Source organism: Nesoenas mayeri (genome assembly GCF_963082525.1).
Source record: "Nesoenas mayeri genome assembly, chromosome: 15".
In the NCBI taxonomy this organism is placed as follows: domain Eukaryota; kingdom Metazoa; phylum Chordata; class Aves; order Columbiformes; family Columbidae; genus Nesoenas; species Nesoenas mayeri.
The window spans coordinates 9,092,009-9,111,507 of record NC_137559.1 but is presented as its reverse complement, the minus strand read 5'-3'; the positions used below and the strand labels follow the sequence as shown (position 1 = coordinate 9,111,507).

At 46.2% G+C, this 19,499-nt stretch overlaps 1 protein-coding gene across 3 annotated transcripts in view; it reads left to right on the top strand.

The window, feature by feature from the left end:
- Nucleotides 1-19,499, top strand: part of RAB40C (RAB40C, member RAS oncogene family) — a 32,973-nt gene that overhangs the window by 3,165 nt on the left and 10,309 nt on the right. For all 3 annotated transcript variants that reach the window (XM_080353811.1, XM_080353812.1, XM_080353813.1), the window contains exons 3-4: nt 14,697-14,757; nt 16,943-17,003. In XM_080353811.1, coding sequence (XP_080209937.1) covers nt 14,697-14,757; nt 16,943-17,003 — 122 coding nt within the window. The remainder of the gene's footprint in view (nt 1-14,696; nt 14,758-16,942; nt 17,004-19,499) is intronic.

Below are 19,499 nucleotides of genomic sequence, written 5' to 3'. Positions count from 1 at the left end.
ACAGTGTTACAGCTGACTCGAAGCAAAACTGTGTGCTATATTCACGGATAGGAGTCAACTAGACACATAATTTGTCACTTTGATACTTAAATTGCCTGCTTGGGATCTGTCCTTATCCTTCCCCAAGTATTGAAGCAGGACAGAAATGTCTCTGGTCACAGCATGGTTTTGGACAATGAGATGTGGTGAAGCTGCATGTGAAAGAAGGGGCGGTGTGTGTGTGTCCTGCCAAAGGAGGACAGGGCTCTTCCTCACTTGAAGTACCTGTGGCTTTGTCGCTACTGTGTCATACATCCACTCTCAAATGTCTAATTATTCATGTGCTTGTGCTGAAATGATCTTATCCATCTGGTTTGTTGGCTTGCTTGAGAAGCCAGTGCCAGGTGAGTCAGGGGAGGACTCCTTGCACGGTAGCACTCGGCAGGCGCAGGTGCCATCGCTGCTGTATGATACGGTCCCCATGTGCACCAGAAATAGGGCCGGGGCTGATCTCACCACGCAGACGTGGATGCGATGTGCTCCATCCTCACGTGATGGAGGGCTTTTTCTGCGGCAGCCTTCCCCCTCACCTGCTGCTGTTCCCATAGGAAAGGAGAAATGTGTGTTAGGGAAAGAGCAGAATGTGTTTCTGAGCAGATGGCTTTGATTGGAAGGGGGATGGATTTTTATTTTTTTCCCTGTCCTCAGCTTGTATTAAGAAAGCGATGAGAAGGAAGCCTTATGTCTGCACTCTGATCTCCTTTCAAGGAGCATGTGAAAGCTGAAGGCAAAGTGTTGCCCTGCCACATGGTTGGTGCAGTGATCGGCCCAATGCAGTGAGCCCTGATGACTTGTTTCCACCCCATCCCTTAGCTGGGACATAGTGCCTTAATTCAGGCATCATCCTTTGGTGCTCTGTTACCCTACTGCTATCCAAAAACCCAAGGAAATGTTAGGAAAAAGGCAACTTAAGTGCTCAATTGAAATAGCTACCAGCAAGTTTTATGGTTCATATAAAAACTGAATCTTTCCCAAGAGTTCTTCCCCTGTAGCAGGAGTGGAAGGAGTTCAGCCTTTGGGCAGGGGGGTTGAGCCCACCACGGCTTGGTGTTGGTGCAAGAAGCAAGGTCTGGGTCAGCAGCTTTGTGCCCTTTCCCTGGCCTGGAGGGTAGGGAGAGGCCACGTTAAAGGAGGGTGGCTGAAGGAGGTGCTCAGGACCCTCCCAGCCAGTGCCTGGGGACCTCACTGCTGTGAGATTACCAGGTTGGTTATGTGAGTGACTCACATCTTTGGATGTCTTTTCCCAATGGTTGTTTCTGTGCAACTGTCTAAATTTGAAGGTCCCTAAGCTGTCCCTTTCAAGTCTTTCTCTACAGCAATTACTTTCTTTGCATGTCTTATTGTACCTCCTTCTCAAAAGGGCACTCTGACTCCTCAGTCACCAGTGTGCATCCAGAAACGTCACCTGGAAAACTGCTCTGTTTTGCCTCATAGCAGTCTTCAAGTTAGTTACTTGCCAACCAGGAGATAATCTGTAGCACAACCAGTGGCTCAGGGATGGAGGAACAGCGATGTGCTGTCTTGTCACCCTCGCTGCCACAAAGCATGTGCGAGGGGATGTTTCTCTATCCTTCTGCTCCTTGCCTGTTGAGATGCCAAGACTGTTTGGGGAGGTGGTTTAATCCACAGCCTCTGTGTTTGCTGCCATGTTTGGCTGGAGGTCCTGCCGAGCTGCTGCAGAGTTTGCCATCACTGGTTCATTTTTTCCCAAGCCTTAACAAAGCAGGTGGCCAAGCAGTTTTGTGTTAAACTTCTGCAGCTGCAGTAAGGATAGAACCTCTTTAAATACCTGATGGCATCTAACCTTCATTTCTTGAGTTTACAAGAAACAGTTTCCTTGTGTACCTGTGTGTGATAAAACCTCGGGAAGAGCTGCACTGATGCCCTGGCACCTTCAGGGCATAGACACTGGAGCTACAGATGTCGAGCACAGCCTTGAGATTGCAGCTGAGCGCCCACCCTGGCATTGCTGCAGCATATCAGGGCTCTCTTTGTCACCAGTGGGAGGGAAACATTGATCCTGGTGCTGCTTCTCTGCTGCCTCCTCCTCCTACTTGCCGCGCCACGTGCCGCCGGGTGTGTTCCTGCTGTCTGCAGAACAGCGTTGTCCCTGTCAGTGGGAGACAGGAGCCATCCAGCTGGGCTGGCCTGCAGTTTCAGATGCTCCATGCCAGTGGAAACTGCTGTTTATTTTTCTGGCATGACTGTATTAATTGGAATAATGTTTTATTTTGAGATTTTAGCACTCTGATGTGAGGAGGATTGAGGGCAGCAGTTCTAAGTGCAGCCTTACCATCGCATCCCTGTAGTGACTGCAGAATTGATCTGCGGAGAGTGCTTCAGCTGGACCACACTGGTCATGCTGCTGGAAATCTCTTTTGACGGTTTCCAGAGCGGAGAGTGGTTGTTGCAGCAATTCCCTATGTCTGCCAGCACTTGCATCAATGTCCTTCAGGGATGTTCGCTTCCCTGTCATTGGGGACACAAAACTGATCTCATCAGAGCAGGCTTTGGCTGAGAAACAACTCCAGCAGCCCTTATTTCTCCATTGTTAACTACTCCTTTGTGTGAATAATATTTCCAAACATACAGTGTCGAACATCTGTCTCTGCGTGAGGTGGGACTAACTAGTTGTGGCTTAAACTTCAAGCAAAACAAAACCCCAAACAAAGCAAACAAATAAAAAACCCCCCATCAAAACAAAACCCAAACCCCAGACTGAGTGCCTAGCAGGTTTTGATGTCTTCTGAAGTCAGGATTAAGGATGCACAGCACCATAGGAGGGTTATTTCAGGAGGGTTGTGGTTTTGTTGTGCTTCTTATAAAGTGGGGGAGTTATTCTGCAAAATTCACAATGGCACTGGGAAGCTCTCACCACCTCTAAGCCTCTGTTTTAAAGCTTTGCCTTTATGTGGCTGTTAATATGTTTCTGAGGCCTAGGTTCACAAAGGTGATACGAACTAAACAGCATAAATCTGAAATGGGTGGAATGTTCTTCTAATAACTGGGATTAAAAGTTTCTCTGTATTTTTTATTTTTAAAAAGCGAGTAGTTTTGCTCTATTGGGATCCTGCAGTGACATTGTCCACTTCTCTTGGTGTGCGGGGTTTTTTTGTTCAGTTGTTTCAGTATATAAGCTGCATAGGAAAGCCCATGGAAAATGTCTCCTCCTCCTCTGCCCTGTCTCCATCAGCTTTTGTTTCCAGCTGTTCCCTGGCATGTTTTCCTCCAGCCTCCCTCTTTCAGAACAGCAGAGCATCTTTCCCTTGCACTTGCAAATAGCTACACTACAAGCTTAGGTTTTGGAGCTGAGGTTTTCAAACCTCACTCTTTTTCTTTCCCTTTGCCCCTCACCTTCCTCTAGCAGCCCAGGCTCTGCACGGATCGAGCAGTGATACAGAAGCATTATGTCATACTGGTTTTTATTTGATTGCAGGCGGAGGAGAAGGAAGGAAGCAAGCTCTGATGTGAAAATCTTCAACCCTGTTTTGCTAAACGCTTTGTTGTGAGTTGGGACTTACCTGAAATAAAATTTTCCTGGGACGTAGGGGATTGTGGCTTAGGGCTAGGGCCCCCGTCAAAGAGGTCTGTTTGTTTCTGCAAAAGTTTTAGTAATAGTAGGGTTGCAACATCAGCTCAGAGATTGTTCCTTTAGGGCTTCTGTTTGCTAAGAGCATTTTTACATAGCTGTAGCTTTTCAGATTTTCTTCCTCTTTTCTACCTCCTCTTTGTTTCATTACCATCACCCCATTGGGAAACTAGACAATATTTTATCATTTTAAAACTTTGACACCTGTTCTCCTATAAATATCACCCCTGAAGTGATTAATGTCTTGTATGTGCTGTGCAGCGTTACAGCTGTTTCGGTATCAGGCATTGAATTTGGACAAAAATCCTCGTGCTATTAAAACAAAATATTTGCTGTTTAAACCATTGATGGTTAAAGAAGAAAAAGGCAGAAGGGGACACTGGAAGGCTGTATTTAACCAGCAGTTTTGTAGAAGATACTGCAACAGCTGTAAGGTCAGGAGGAGGAGAGGACCTGGGAGATGCCAGTATGAGTTGAGAGGTGGAGGCTTCAAAAACATGATTTTGGGCTGTTGAGAGCTGCTCTGGAGCCGCTGTGATGTGGCACAACTCATACAGGTGCATAAAGGAGTGCTTGCTCTGCTAGCAGGGCCAGCTGATCCTTTCAGGCAAGTAGAGACTATTGAGTGCACACAGAGAGGTACTGTAGGTCAGATCCACAGGGATTTTTTGTTATTGCTGGAAATAGAACATATGAAGCCAATGTTTGCAGCCATCATGATGCTCCCAGCGTGGAGTGGTCCCTTTGTGGTGCAGGGCTCGTGGTCGGTGCAGCAAGACCAAATTCAAGAGCTGGTGAAATTCATAGTGAGTGGTCTCTCCATAGCTGCTCCAGGAGCTCTGCGAGTACATGTGCTTGGTTGTGCTTCACTCGTCTACACCAAGCTGAAACACCAGAGTCCCCTTTCAGGGTGTTTGGATGTGCAGCCTCAGACTGGAGCTGGCTGATTGCTGCTGGCCACCTCTGTTGCAACGTGACCCTTTAAATGGCAAAACCTGGAGATGCCAACAGGCGTAGAACAGCGGGGTGTGGATGGCAGGAAGGACTGTGGGTGAGTGTCCCACTGATGACAAACTGCTGCCATGTGTGTCTGGATCCATGTGCAGGATCCCCAGGCGCGGATGTGGAGCCCTCTGTGTGAGCCCAGCACCTTGTGCCTGGTGATGGGAAGACATCACCTTGTAGTGATGCCACAAAGGGCTGGTGCTGTAGAGCAGCATTTCTCACATATTAACATCAGTGTTGAGAGCTGTAAGTGTGGAGGGTGAACCTCTTCAGTGTCCTGATATTTAAGGTGTTTTGGACAAATACTTAATTTTTTTTTTTTCCTGTTGCCGGGTGGATTTCTTTTTTTTGTCTCCAAGCGTATCTTGGTGTTCCAGCAACAACAATCCAGCAACAATGAAGATTGTTATGGTGCCCTCTGATTTTCCTCATAGGCTGTCTTTGTTTCTGCGTGCAGCTGTATAGTTTTTATGGAGATCGGAACTGCAAAGCATGAAGAAACTCTTTTGTTTGTTGTCGCTTCTGTGCATAAAATCAATCTTGATTTTCTTCTAAAGCACAAATCCACTTAACATCCATGATTCTGGACTGACTTTTGACTGTTTCTGTGACTTCCCGGGTGTCTGCTGAAATTGTTTGAGCTTTAGCAACAGATTTGCTTCTGGCTCCAAGTGCCATTTTCAGATGCAGTTGTCATCCTTAAACAAGTCCAGAACAGAATTCCTCTGTGTGAGGACCACGCAGCTCCTGAAATGCTGCTGGGCTGTGGAGCAGGCAGTGGACAAGTGAAGTTTTCTGCAAATCTGGGCTTCCTAAACGTCTCCAAATAAGTGTTTTGCTTTTGGCTGGTTACAAAACCAAATAAGCTATTATTTGTCTGAAAGCTGCAGCAGCTCCCTTGAGTTGGCAGGAGCTCACATGATGTGCTGGGCTTCATTTGGGCTCCTGGCCACGTGAGTGGGGCCGAGCTCCTCGGCTCAGAGTGGCTCAAACTCATCGGCTGCACAGTTAAATAATGGAAAGCTCCTCGTTACCTCCCATTGAGTTGTTCAGCAGGAGTGGATTTTATATTTTGTGAGCAGGAGATGACGAAGGCGTGAGCAGATGGCTGACATTACCCTGTCCTCCAGCCAGCACCGTACGGGAGCAGCGCTGGCCTTCTGCGTGCCTGGTGAGAACCGAGACCTTTTGTTCTCGTTCCCAAGGTGGCCGCTCAGCTACAACACATGATGAGAGTGCAGTGGCAAAAGCAAATGTTTAGTGACGCTCAGCTCCAGCTCTGCAGGCAGAAGCTGAGGGTGTTTTGTCGTGATGCTGTTCGGGAACTTTATCACCCTACTTAAAACAAAGAAGTAATACTGCCGAGGTAAACGCTGCCACCAAAAGGCACAGACCTGAGCTGAATCCACCTTTGTTTTAAAGCATATGTTTTGTTGGCCCCTGTTGTTGATGGAGATAACTTGTTGTTTGTCTATCTAAAGAGTAGGTGATTGAATGCATGACTCAAACTGATGAGCTCATGTGTTGTTTGGAAGGGATTTTTTCTGTGGCTGACAGCTCTGAGCTGACTAGCTAAATTGCAGCTGTTAATGTGCTGCTGTGCACACTTTTTAAGGTCAGATGACTTCATCAGTTGTTATTTGAATAGCTTGAATTCACTTTTTTCATCAACTAGTGTTTATGTGCTCATACTACGTTTTTTCTAAATGATTTAGTATCACAGGTGATGGAGAAAATAACTCCTCTGGGAGATGCAATGGAACGTAATGCACTGGTGGTGTCTATGTGTACAGATGCTACTGCCAATTTTTTGAAGTTACTCAAATCAGAGGATTTTCAATACCTGTGTCTTTGCACATGTGACTTGGGCACCGGCCTCAGCAGCCGCCTGCTGCCTGGGAGCGGATTTTGGTGTTGGACCAATACATTCAGTTGCAGTGTAAACCTGTTCACTTTGAATGTACATTCAACAGCTGGCTTCTCCTGGCCTACTGTCATTTCTACACCCATCCACCTCATTTGACTAGAAATGAAATGACAAGTCACTATGTACCGACTTTTGTACACAAGCAAACAATTCTGATATGAGTCTTCAGCCCTGGCTGCTGTTTTACTCATAGGCTGGTGAGGGCCCCCCCCCCCCCCCCCCCCCAAAAAAAAAAAAACCACCCAGAAGCCAGAACTCCCCAAAATAAGGCATTTTTAACTGTACTCATAATGTATCCTAGCTTTGCATTCTACTTCTTGGAGCAGCTTGGCTGCTGGACCCGGTAGCTGTAGGTTGACAATTGTTCGAACATCTCGCTATAAACCCTTCTGAAATGAAAAGGTGCAGGATGTGGGATGCAATGAGAGGGAACATGTGAACATGGTGATGGGGGCTCTGTGTGTGTGAGGCAGGGGGTGGGTAATAACTGCTGTCTTCTTGTGGAATACAGTTGTTCTGCAGGAAAATGAGTCCCAGGAGGGCAGTGCCCACTTTGGTTTGTACAAAGAGCCTGTGGAGAAGTTGATGAGTTTGTACGGTGCCGGCTGTGTGGCAGGAACATGCTGTGAAGCTGTCCTGGAATAGCTCTGTTCCTCCTGGCCTGACCTTGTGTACAGCTCCCAGTACACCCCAAAGCCGGGCGCTGGAGAGGGCTGGGAACGCTGCTTGTGACTAACACCCTGTGGGTGGGGGGTTGTTTCACCCTCACATACCTTGGTTCAGGCAGTGCTGCCGAGCTGCTATTCCGGTGTCCTTTGTGTCCAAATTCCTGCTGTCACCCCAACAGCAGGTGCAGTTTGGCTATGGAGGTGGTGCTGGTCTGTGGGGTTTTGCCTTGGTTTTAGGTTGGGTTTTTCTGGAACTGGTCTGCTGTTGTGTCCCAACACAGACCTGGAGCTACTCCGCCCACTTTTTGGCCTCAATTTTGTGACCTCCCAGTCCTTCTCTTCTCTTGCTTATTCTCTTTCCCTTGTTGGTGAGGATGTAACTGGTTGGATGTTGCTGCTTCTACCCTTTCTCTGCACTCGGCAGGGTTGGGGTGCATCCCCACCCACTTGTTTTTGGGGAAACTGTGGCACACCAGCCCCTTGGGTTTGTAGCTGGCAGGAGCAGGGTGCTGCTGCTGCAATTATTGCTTTTCACCATTAACTTGCCGCTATGAAATTGTTGGCTGGGGTCAGTGTGCCGGCTGGTGCTGTTGCTGGCCGTTCTCCCCACGCCTGTGGCTGCGATCGCTCTGGCTTTCCAAAGGAGCCGGACAGCTTCACACAGTGCCTGCACACACGGTGGCTTTCCGTTTCAAAGCTGAGCTGTGAGAGTCATGGCTGAGAAAGGTCTAGTTAACATCTGTGACACCCAGGGACTTGGTAAAATAAACAATCATCTTTGGACACTGCTCAGTGATTGCTGGCATTTGGGATAAATTAATTTCTGCACTAATGGCTTTAGGCTGAACATACTGGAGCACAGAAAGGCTCCCGTTACCAAGTCAGAGGTGCAGTCACTGTGCTGGTTTTTGCACAGATTAATTAGTTGGTTTTTCCTCTTTGAATCCAACTGGAAGGTTTGTATAAGCCCTTTGGAGGGAGAGGGAGGGACCTTTCAGCAGCTTGTGTTTTGTGCGCGCAAATAAAAGGACTGCTGGCTTATGTGATAGAAAAACCTGCCTGCACGTCCCCAAAGGTGCACCAAGGGACCGTGGTGGGTTGGGGAGCCCAAGTGATACCCAGCCAGGCTCTGCCAGCCCTGCAAGAGGGTTTTGGTGGAGGGGGCTCCCTGCCCAGACCCCTCCCAGGGAATCTGGCTGGTAAGGGACTGACAGGGAGGGGACAGGGCTCTCATTTCCCAGAAATTCACAGTTGGTTATGGTGTTCTTGCTGGCATCCACAGCATTGTCTGAACTGGTGGTAGAGGTTTTAAACTAAATTTACCTGTCTCTGCTTAGCTGCAGCTCTTGGAGTCCTTGCTGTTAAGCAGCTTTTTGGAGACTCATTCTTGACTTTCCTATTTTGCAGACTGGAAGGAAAAACTATTTATTTATAACTTATTTACCCACTCTAAAGTATTTATTGGCATTTATCTAATTTTAAATGAATGTTTTCACTGCCTCAAGACCAGCTACACACTGGATGATTATGGCTTCTCATCGTTGCTTTTGTATTAAGTAAAGATTTCCATGATACTTGAGTTACAAATGTATTGCAATTTGTCTGTGAAGTCCACTGTACTAACTGGGAGGTATTCTCCATGCTGCTCCAGGAGAAACAGGGTTTGCTCGATACTATTGATGCTGCTTGCCTGTTTTATAATCACTACATACCTTCCAATTTTCAGTTATTGATTTGCCAGCTGTGCTTACAGAGTCCTACATCACTTTCTCCCAAGGATCTTGAATGCAGTGCAGCACAACCAGCCTTTCATAGCTGCTTAGTTGAGTTCATCATGAAATCTCACCAAGTTAAATATTTCATGTGTGTTCTCCTATTCTTTTTATTCCAGCCCATTGCTCTCCCCTCCTCCCAGCAGTCACTGGTCAGTGTGGCATTAGACCTGCACATTTTTAAGACCTTTTAAGAAGTCCTAGACATTTCTCTGGGCTCAGCAGAGCTGATGACCTGTAGGAAAACAGAAGCGTTTGGGGGTGCTTTGCGGGAAAATCCTGCATTTTCAGTTAGACGGTTGTGGCATGGTGGCTTTGGCTGTATTAATGACAGTCACAAATGAAGATCTGTCACCAGGCTCCCTGGGTGAGGTGCTGTGGTGGCACAGTGAGTGTTTCTGGTGGCTTGTGAACCAGTGTTAAAATTTTCCAGTCAAGCAGAGCGTTTCTCTAGAGGTGCCAATGGATCAGTCACATCTGGCTCATCAGTCCTCCTCTGAGGACTCAAATGTCATCGTTATTAGGAGAGTTGCAGAATGGAGCCACTCTGACTTAATTATGTCTGTAGGTAAAATAACAATCTGCCCAAAAGAGCATTAGTCAGATAGGTAATGAAAGTCTACTCAATTTATCTTATTTTCTTATTTATATAATGCATTGAGTGAAAGATTGGCCTTTGTTCGTCATCATTGTACACCTCAGATTTTGCCTATTGACCTTATATATTGCTTTGCAAATAGATTGGTTGATGACTTTTGAATGATAAATAAACTGAACCCAGTTTAATATTAAAAAAAAAAAAAAGGCAAAGCTGAGTTGGCATTGTACAGCACATGTCTATAAGCTGGGGGAACTGATTATAATGAAGTTCGAATAACATTTATTGGTTTCTGTTGTGGGTGGACTAACAGAAAGCGAGGTGGTGGATTCCCAGCTCCCACAAGCAGAGAACAATCCATTTAAGAAATGAGGTGGCAAAAAGCATCTTTGGCCAATCTGTTTCACACAAACTCTAAATGACTTTTAAGTGATAAGCAGAATGTCTCTCAGAAAGAAAACAAGCTTGTCTTAAAGCTATATCAATGTTTCATGTGAGTGTTGTTTTATTTATTTATTTCCTTTTGGGAAGAGATTTTTGAGCGTCACCTGGAATGTCTTCTGCCCCAGATTTGTGGAAAAAAAAATATGTTCTTCTTAAAGACACTGCAGATGCCAAGTGGAGATGTTGCTGCCAACCTGCTGCTGACTTGCTTTAATGTGAGGCAAATCCCTTTGTCCCTCTGTCATGGGGCTCCTCCTGGTTGTACCTCTTTCAAATTTGTATATGTGCAGTGGAGCTGTTAATTGGGAGTTGGATCATTACAACATCTATGGAGGGGGACAGCTGATTTGGACCAGTAACCTAGAACGCAGTATTGGCTCTAGATCAAACCAGGAGCTGGAATGCTCACACGCCAGCACAAAGTGAGGATCACCTTGGGAAGCTGAAGGGGGAAAAAGGCACGTGCTGCTCTTACTGCTGGGAGGTTTTGCTCAAATCTGCATTTTTAAGAGGAGGCAACCCTCCATTCCCCTGCCCGGGTGTTAGGACGGAGTCATCTTCAGAGTCTACAATTAAAAACTTGTCCCTTTTCTCTAAAACAAAAACTTACACAGAGCCAAGAAGCTGCGTGCTTACAGCAGTAAATATTTACAGAACCTTGTTCACTTGAGCTATTTAAAGCAGTTTTCCTGAGATATTAATCTGTTTAAAGGGAGAGCCTGAGAGCAGCATGAAATACTCATTTCCCTTGTCTTTCTACCTTGTCCAATGTGACTTCCAGTTCCGCCTATCTGCTTGCCTGCTGCCTCCATCGTGTTTTGGATGTGCTGCTACTTGCGCAGATGCAGTTCAGAGGGACGTCTGTCTGTGAGCCATCAGTTCCCAGGAGGAACAGGAACTGACAGCCTGATACAAAGTAGTATCAAGCGCTGGAAGAAAATTGTCATTTCTCTTAGAGGGTTTTTGCTTTTCCTGGTCACATCAGGTGTAGTCTTTCAGGTCAAAGTCTAAGTTTTACCTAAGCGAAGACTGGGTGTGGGTTTTTTACAGGTCATATTGATGTGAAGTGTGCTGCGCTCCGCATGAGTAATTTGGAAGAGATCAGAGTTTCCTATAACACATCCTGCCTATTCCCATGGGAAAATGGCTTGTGCTCTTAGGTTTTCCTTGTATCAATTGGCAAAAGAAAGAAAGGTTTAGAATTCCCTGGAGTCTTGCCCGGGAGCGTGAAACCCAGCTCTGCGCAGGGGAGCTGGATGTCTGACATCACTTGGTGACAGCAGATCGCTTTGCAGAGCGCCTTGTGCCAGGTCGGCTCACGGCTCGAGAAGTGGGGTTGAGATGGCGTCAGCGTAAGTAGGAGTCTAAAGCAGGACTGGAAAAATAGCAGAGGAGTCAGATTGCGTCCTAAATTAGAACAGCCCGGACTTGTTTTCCAAGCCTCATTCATTTTGTTGCATCATGCTAGATATTGGTCAAGAAAGAGATTGGTTGATATAAAATAAGCTTTAAAGAAGACTGTTTGCTTTTTCTCTTTTGCCCCAGTGCTGTGTGCCCCGGGGCTGGGCAGGGTTGCGGAGGCAGCTGCTGGCGGCGAGTTGGCTGGTTTGCTGGTGCTGCCTGCGCCGCAGGAGCATCGCGTGGGGTTTGTAGCAGCGCATCCCATCTGGGGGATCAAAGCACTTTCTGGCTGAGAATAAATGTCAGTCTCAAGATGAGCTGTACTTGGCTGCAAGCAGAGGTGATGCTCAGGTGGGGGAAACCCTGTTGACTACAGAAATTAAATTTTAAAAACTTCCCTTATTGGCATCTGAGCTGCCTGAAATGAAGAGGCGGAGGAGCAGCCCTGGCCTGGCACAGTGCAGAATTGCTGTCATGCTGCCAGCACCCACTGTGAAATGGTGGCATCTAGTGGCTACTGTGGCCCTCTGTCCCCAGGACCCACGGACAAGGGGGGAGCCCAGGCTGAGTTTGAGCTGTAGACTGAGCCTAGGAAAGCTAGCGGAGCTGCCTGCCCTCCTTATCAGCTCTAAATGGGAAGAGTACGTACTAGGCTACAGCCTGGGAGACTGCTGTGCATTACCAGCACTAAAATAGAAGGTACCAGCTGTGCAGTGGCCAGCATCGGCATTAGCCACTGTGGCGAGTCCTGGGATTTTAAGGGCATCTGTGGTTGATGCAAGTTTTGTAGCACCGCTGAGCTGTGGGTTTGCCTGTGGCAGCTGGCTGTGTGCACAGTGACAGGAGAGCTGTGCTTGTGAGCTGCGTTCTGCTCCAAGTGCTCACCAGCTGAAAAATACAGTCTGAAAAGGAAGAATGTTGCATGCAAGCTTTACAGGGAGTTCTTACACACTGAGGATGTATACAAGAGGGAAGCTGAAATCTTCTCCAAGTGTTCCAGTTGTGCAGTTTTTGTCGTTATCAGTGAGCTTGTAGCTTGTAGTTGAGTTTTTGCTAAAAAACCTTTTGTAAATTTAGCCCCTGGTCCAGATTTGGGTGTACACAAGTCAAAACGCACATCACTTTCCTCCAACCTGTGTTACCAGATACTGCTTAAATGCTGACAATAGCCTAGAATAACAAGTCAAAACAGCTTTGCTTTTAACGTGAGTGTATGTGAAATCCTCAGGCCAGTTTCATGGGTGTACTGCAGGGGTACAATCCTCTGAAAAGGCCTTTACCACCTCCAGCTCTGGTGACCGAGTCACATATATTTGTCACAGGGAACACATGTTCCCTGTGTTGGGGTGTAGGCTGGACAGTTCATGGACATGGAGCCTAATGAGGGCATTTCTGGGTTTGTGAGTTTTGGCATTTCAAATAATGAGTTTTCTTCTCTTTCCGGTCCATCTGAACCTCTCTCACTTTTAAGAGCTGATAGTTGAGTGATTCGTTTCACCTTGGCAGTGACGATTTTTGGAAGCACGTAGCCTATGTGCCCTGAAAATGATATTATTCCCCCTCCTTGGTGCTTGCACACAGCTGCTCCCCCATGCGCCCGGGCTGCTGGCACAGAGGATGCTGAGGACTTGCTGCTTGCAGGGAGCTGTGTGTCTAAGGAGGAGTGGGGCAGCTCTGCATGGAGCAAAGTCTCTGGGGATTTTGCGTTAATTAGCCCCTTCCCTAACGACCCGTCAGCCTGTGCTGGGGGGTGATCATGGTTCAGGAACTGGGAGATGTCTGGATGCTCCCACTACTGGTCGCCATCCCTGGGGACAGGGGAGATTTATATCCCCTTGAAAATAAATATGGATCATTCATTTGTCTCTGGAGGAAGATAAAATGTAAACTGTCTATTTTCTGTGATAAAGCACTGGAAATAGTTGGAATTTAAGATAATTATCTTTATTGCTTTTTATAACACCCTGTGAAGGCTGAAATCTAATTTGTTTTTCACTAACAGAGAGCTCCTCCTGATGACTCAGAAAAATCCATTTGCTTTATTGACAAACTTGTCTGTCTGTTTATCGGGGCAGAATGCTCCTTGCAGGAAAAGAGAAACACAGGTCATAACACAACGGTGGGTTTTTAATATAGATTTGAAATTTGATATCTATTGGTGAGAGGAAAAAATAAAGTTGATCTAATTGGAGTGAAGTAACTCTATTAAAGACGTGTACATTATTTTATGCTTTAGTGGTGTGCAGTGATGGTGCACAGAGCTTTGTTTAAGCAACTTCAATACCCTTGGACCTTATTAAGTGGAGTTTGTGGAGAAGCTGCTTTTCTTGGGCATCTGGTGCCCCTTGGCCGTTCCTGAGCTTTTGGGGAAGGAGGTGGGAGTTGGTTGTGCCTCTCCCCTCCTGTGCCTGGGGCCACAGCGAGCGGCATGTTCGGCTCCGTTTGGACGTGTTTCTTGCAGGTGGATTTGCGCCTTTTATAAACTTTTTCTCTGCCTGAACGTGAGACAGTCTCCTGGTTTTTAACAAACTCTGTCTGAAGATGTTGGGCGCCCCTCATGTGAGCAGGTGGCTCATCAGCACAGCCTGGTGTTGCAGTTTGGAGGGGCTGCTGCTGCTCTGGCGCTGTGGCTCTGTGAAAGGCAAGTGGTCATGCTGCCTTCTCAGCTCTCCGTAAAGAGAGAGTGCTTTCTGCCTTATGTGACCTGTGATACACACCTGAGAGCTGCTCAGAGGAAGAAACAGCATTTTCTGTCCATTTTCTGGACAGACTTTCAGTATCACCTGCCTCCCAAAACGTCCTTTGACTGTTTCAGACAGTGATGTTTGTAGAGAGATGGTGGATCTGCAGGCTGTACTTAGCAGGAGTGCTTCTAAATTGTTCATCTCTGGCTCACTCCCCAAAAGTCTGTAACTTAATATTGTCACTTGAAATAATGCTGCAAACCACTGAATCTCCTACAGCTTGAGTCCTAACAGGTTTTATCCAAAAATGGAGAAGTAAGAAGCAATCTAGGGGTTAATTGTTTTTAGGTAGGAGGGATAGAGCTCCACAGGAGTAGTGTTGTCTTGAAGCAGAGGTCTATTTCTATTAAGTCTATGTAGCCCTGCACAAACATGCAATAGAGCAAGGGGGAGAAAACATCAGTTTCTGTAAACATGAAATGATTGATCTGGGTGGGCAGAGCACATTTCTTGTCTGTCTCTGAAGACCTGCTCAGTGTTTGCTCAGCTTTTTATTGGTTTCCTTTCAGGAATTGACTACAAAACCACTACTATCTTGTTGGATGGCAGAAGGGTCAAGCTGGAGCTCTGGTGAGTGTTTCTGAGCCGCTTTGGCTGCAAGCGCAGGACCGGTGAGCAGGGGCTGCTGGTGGGATGCTGTACCAAGCTGCGGAGAGGCTTGCAGGCTGTTCTTACCAGGGAGTTACTCTAGCAAACCCGACCTCTTTATGTTGATTGAGTAGTGCAAACAGCATGCTGTTCTTTGCTGGAATAATCTGGTTTCAGTCTTTGTCCATCACAGCCAACCATGTTCCCATGCAGCTCTCAGCCACTGAGGGAACAGTACTATTTTGGAAGCAATAATGAATTTTCCTGAAATTCTAGGATGAGAAATACAGACAAGAGATTAGGAAATGAGGAGGGGAAAAAAAATGGGTGAAACCCTTAGCTCCTACAGAAGCTAGATATCTCTCAATTATTTGAATAGAAAATTAACTGTGAGGTCTGTTCATTGCTCTTGGTTTATTGTCAGAGTGTGGTAAACCCCTGGAGAACAGGACTTAGAGTGACCTGACAGTGGGATGGGGATGGGGGAATGCTGCATAGGAGAGGTGGCCCCTGCCTTATCTGTCAGCACCAGAGGGAGATCTAGAGTCCTCCTGGCTCAGTTTTGTCCAAGGTTTAGCCTGCTGAGATGCTGACACAGCAATCCTGCAGCTGCAAGAGGAAGGATAGGTAGCCTGCCCCTATTCTCAGTTTCACCCGGATCTACTAGAGAATGACACAGGCCTTAAAACTTGAAGCTAAATAGCCCCTTTACCAATGCTGTGTCAAGTAACAGGAATATTGGTAATCTGTGTGAATTGTTCAGTAGGAATGAACGCCGTGTTCTCAACCTCAGTGGCTGACTCTAGCAGTGTGTAGTTTCGTGATTTAATTACATCCCTGCTCTCTGAAGCTGAATGTCCTCATTTTTCTTACAAAAGAACAGAAGCAGCTAATTTATCTCTCCTAGCTTGTGTGTTTATATGTGCCACTTATATTCTTTTGTCTCTCTCGTAAGATGTCTGTTTTAAAATTTCAGCCCCAAGTGTGTAGTTAGTTACTGCTTCCCTCTTGAAGCAGTCATTTTTTTAATACTGTAATTCTTGAGCTGGAAAAACAGCACAGGACCTGAAAAGCTGGTAACATTGGTTTATGATGCCTTAGCGAAATCTTTTACCATTACTTCCCTCATTCAACCCATTATTTGATTGTTAGGGGAAAAGGAGATTTAAGCACAGACTGTTAGATTGATGTCCAGGACCAAGAATGTGATTTACGAACGCTTTAGATCTGAAAGAACAACTGTCCTAAACTTGAGGTCATTGCCTTTTTCATATAGTTGGTTCAAACCTGAAACTGAGGGATTCATCAGGTTTCTCAGTGGTCATTAGTGCGTCTTGTTTTCTGGCCTGGTGAATAGCTATGAGAAAGATCATAACTTGTCTCTAATTACCCTGATGCATTTCAGTATATGCTGGTGAAATCAGTGTGCTGGGCTGTGGCCTGCTGCCCCAGATGTTGCCACAGGCCCTGAGAGGTGCCAGTAATGTAGGCAAACTTATTTATACCACGTGATGAGTTGCAGTCAGGATGAATAATAGTGACTGAATAGCCCCTTATTGTCTCAGTGGGTAAGAAACACTGTTCCCTAGTCCTGTTCCTGAGCTCTCTGTAGGGTATGATTAACCAGGTCTGTCGGAGATCTGGGTATAAAGATACTTGTTTCATTTTGGTTAAAATATGTTTGAAGAAGTAAGTGAAACTAGACAGCGCAAGACAATTTCTCCTGTCTCAAGTGATTATGTTCATTTTAGGGTAGGTCAGCTGTTCTCCAGGAGTAGCAGAGGTTTGTAGGCTCACTCTGACTTTCAGTTCCCACGGACTGGAGGGAGCTAGAGAGAAAATCCTTTGCCCAAGGGAGTAAAATGACTTGCATACTTGTACGTCATAAGGTCGTGCTGAAGCTAAGTGGATTTGGTTTATACCTTCTCTGTGGGTAGCACAGTGACAGCGAGAACTCTGAAGTGTCTGACTGTAACTAAAGGTGGTGGTGCACCCACCGATTCTTCCCCAAAACACTGTGCAGAGCAGTTTGGATACCATGTATGTTCTAAAGACCTGACAAGATCAACACTGTTTTGTTGGGTTTTTTTAATTCAATAGTAGATGTGCAGTATGGGGTTCCATTCTCCAAATTTCATAGCGGTAACTTCACTTTTCTTTGTTGCAGGGACACATCAGGGCAAGGAAGATTTTGCACCATTTTTAGATCGTACTCCAGGGGAGCCCAGGTAGGTGCTGCTCTTGGTGCTTTGATGGGGCACGCTTGCTTTTCCTTTAGGCTGTAAAAACCTTTCATGCCGTAGTAAAGAGCTCTGAAGAGGAACACATCAAGCATCAAAAGATGGGTTCTATGTAAATGCCAAGAGGCACTGCATGTCATCTTGCTGCCTGGTATTCTGCTTTTGTGAAATGGTGGGAGAGAAGGGGTGAATGACAGACTTTCCTAGACTCCTACAGAAAATGTCTGTTACAGACTTTATACAGTGTTAGTTTCTAGAGGAGAGCTGAGAAGATGGGGGTTATAGAGGACAAGGCAATTCTAGCTCTAGATCTGCCTTAGCTTTAATGTGGGAGCGCGTAGTTTCTGAGGTTTGTCAAATTTGTTTAATAGTGGCTTTCCCAGTGGAGTTCTTTCAGTCTGTGTTGCCTTCAAGTCAGTTCCAAAAATAGTGTGGCTTCTACTTGCATGTTTGATGCAGGCTTAAAACTAGAGCAGCTCAATTGGATCGCAAAGTACGTTCCGTAAAACATGAGACAGAGCGTTACATTTTGGGTTTCTCCTTTGGGCCCTGCTCCAGAACAGCACCTAGATTCTGAACAGCAGAAGAATCTTGTGATCCTCTGAAAAATTCCTGTTAGCTAATAGTGCTTTCAGTAGTGTGACAGGGTTCCTCCAGGATAATCTTCCTAAATTGAATGAAATACTGTATTTTTCCTTTTGTTTCCAAACTGGAAGGCTTTGGAAAAAATTCCTTCTCTCTTAGACGCTAGGAATCGGAAGCTGTATATCAGCCTCCCGACTGTGCCAGTGTCCTGGCAGCTTCCTAGCCTTTGGGAAACTTCGCCACTTTTATTCAAGCTCTTGCCACTATTGCTCTTGGCTTTTTGCTCCTTGTAGCTGCAGACTTTGGCTTTGCTAACTGGTAAAATCTGTCACTCTCTCTAAGACTTCCTGCAAACTCGCTTGTGCTGGAGATGTGAGAGCACTTTGCCTGGGATGTGCTGTTGATATCTGCTCCAGTGTCTTGTTTATTCTTGTTTGTGCATGTCTCTGGCGCTGTGGATGCTTTGAAGCAGCTCCTTTGAAGCAGAGGCCAATTTCCTGGTGCTTGCAGAAGTGCAAGGCAAGGGGTGTTGGAGCACACCTTTGCACAGTGGGAGAGCACAGGATCTCCCGTTCACATGCACTGTCCCATGTATGAGTTTATCTTTAAGCTTCCCCTTGCCCATACCAAGTTTCAGAAAAATATAGAGCTCCAATCCTAATATAACCTGTGGACTTGAGACCATGTAATTTGCCTTACCAGTTAGAAATGAATAAAATCAGTCAGTGTGGTTTTCTAATGACCACATAACTTAGTTTTGGTCAGTCTTTCTGAGACCTTGCTGTGTCAGATGCCCAAATCAAACTAGGAATAGAAAGCAGCAGGCTTCCCAACTAACGTGTCTAGCAGTATCATCTTGAGAACTTTTACCCCAACTGCAGCATGACCTGCTTTTCCAAAGTGTTGTGCAAGAGAGTTTCTCCCCTTCACACAGTCTGTGAGCTCCTTGGAGCTCCACGGAGCTGCACCCACGTGCCAGAGCTTGTACAGCGAACTAGGGCAGACAGGAACGGTGAAATAAGTAGTAAAGAGAATGCTTGAATTGGAGCGAGCAGAGGAGTGAGACTGAACTGAGCTTCCCATGAGGAGCGCAAGGGGAATTTGAAGAATGAGCTTCCAAAGAGGACTTGGACAGGTTGGCTGTGAGAGCAGGAGACCTGGCAGCCCTTACAGGGGCGGCTGGGAACGGAGTGACTCTATCTGAATAGCCAGTGCTTAAGAGAATACTTGGTATGAAAAGTGCCTTCAAGTAAGGGAAGCACACCGACTTTGCCACACACCTTACTGTCTCTCAAGTCTAGTTGTAAGAATTGAATCTTTGTTGTGGAGAGGTTTCAAAGTGGAAAAGCAGTCTCTGAATAGGGAGCAGACCTTCTTGGGAGTTTTCCTTTCCCACCCAGCCCAGCCTCATGCTCTGCTCAGCCTGGACTGCAGGCTCATCTCAACTGCTGGATGCAGCTGTGGCTCTTCTGGCTGCTCTGAGCAAATACAAGGTACTCAAAGAGTCATCACAGAGGGGAGAAAGCATCATGGTGGTTCTTTCTGATCTAGCAAGGAAGAAGTAGTGCCAGTATCATTCCTGATGTCCTCATGTGCCAGTCATTTAAACTGTTTCTGGAAACATGACTTGCCAACTCTTCCCAGGCTGTGGTACAGAAGATCCTTCATTAATAGTTTCAGACCACCTACAGGAAGACACAATCAACATTCAGAAATGCTCCCACCTTACAGCAAAGCTGCAACCCTAACACAATAATGAATATTGTTGAGTTCTGCTTAGGCAGGTGATTTGAGTAGTTGCTGTTTATCCTGTTCAGGGCTTCTTAGTATGCAGGAAAGTGGTGGCTTTTTTGACAGCTCAGCAGACTCTGACATGTGGGCTCTGCTCTACCTTATGGC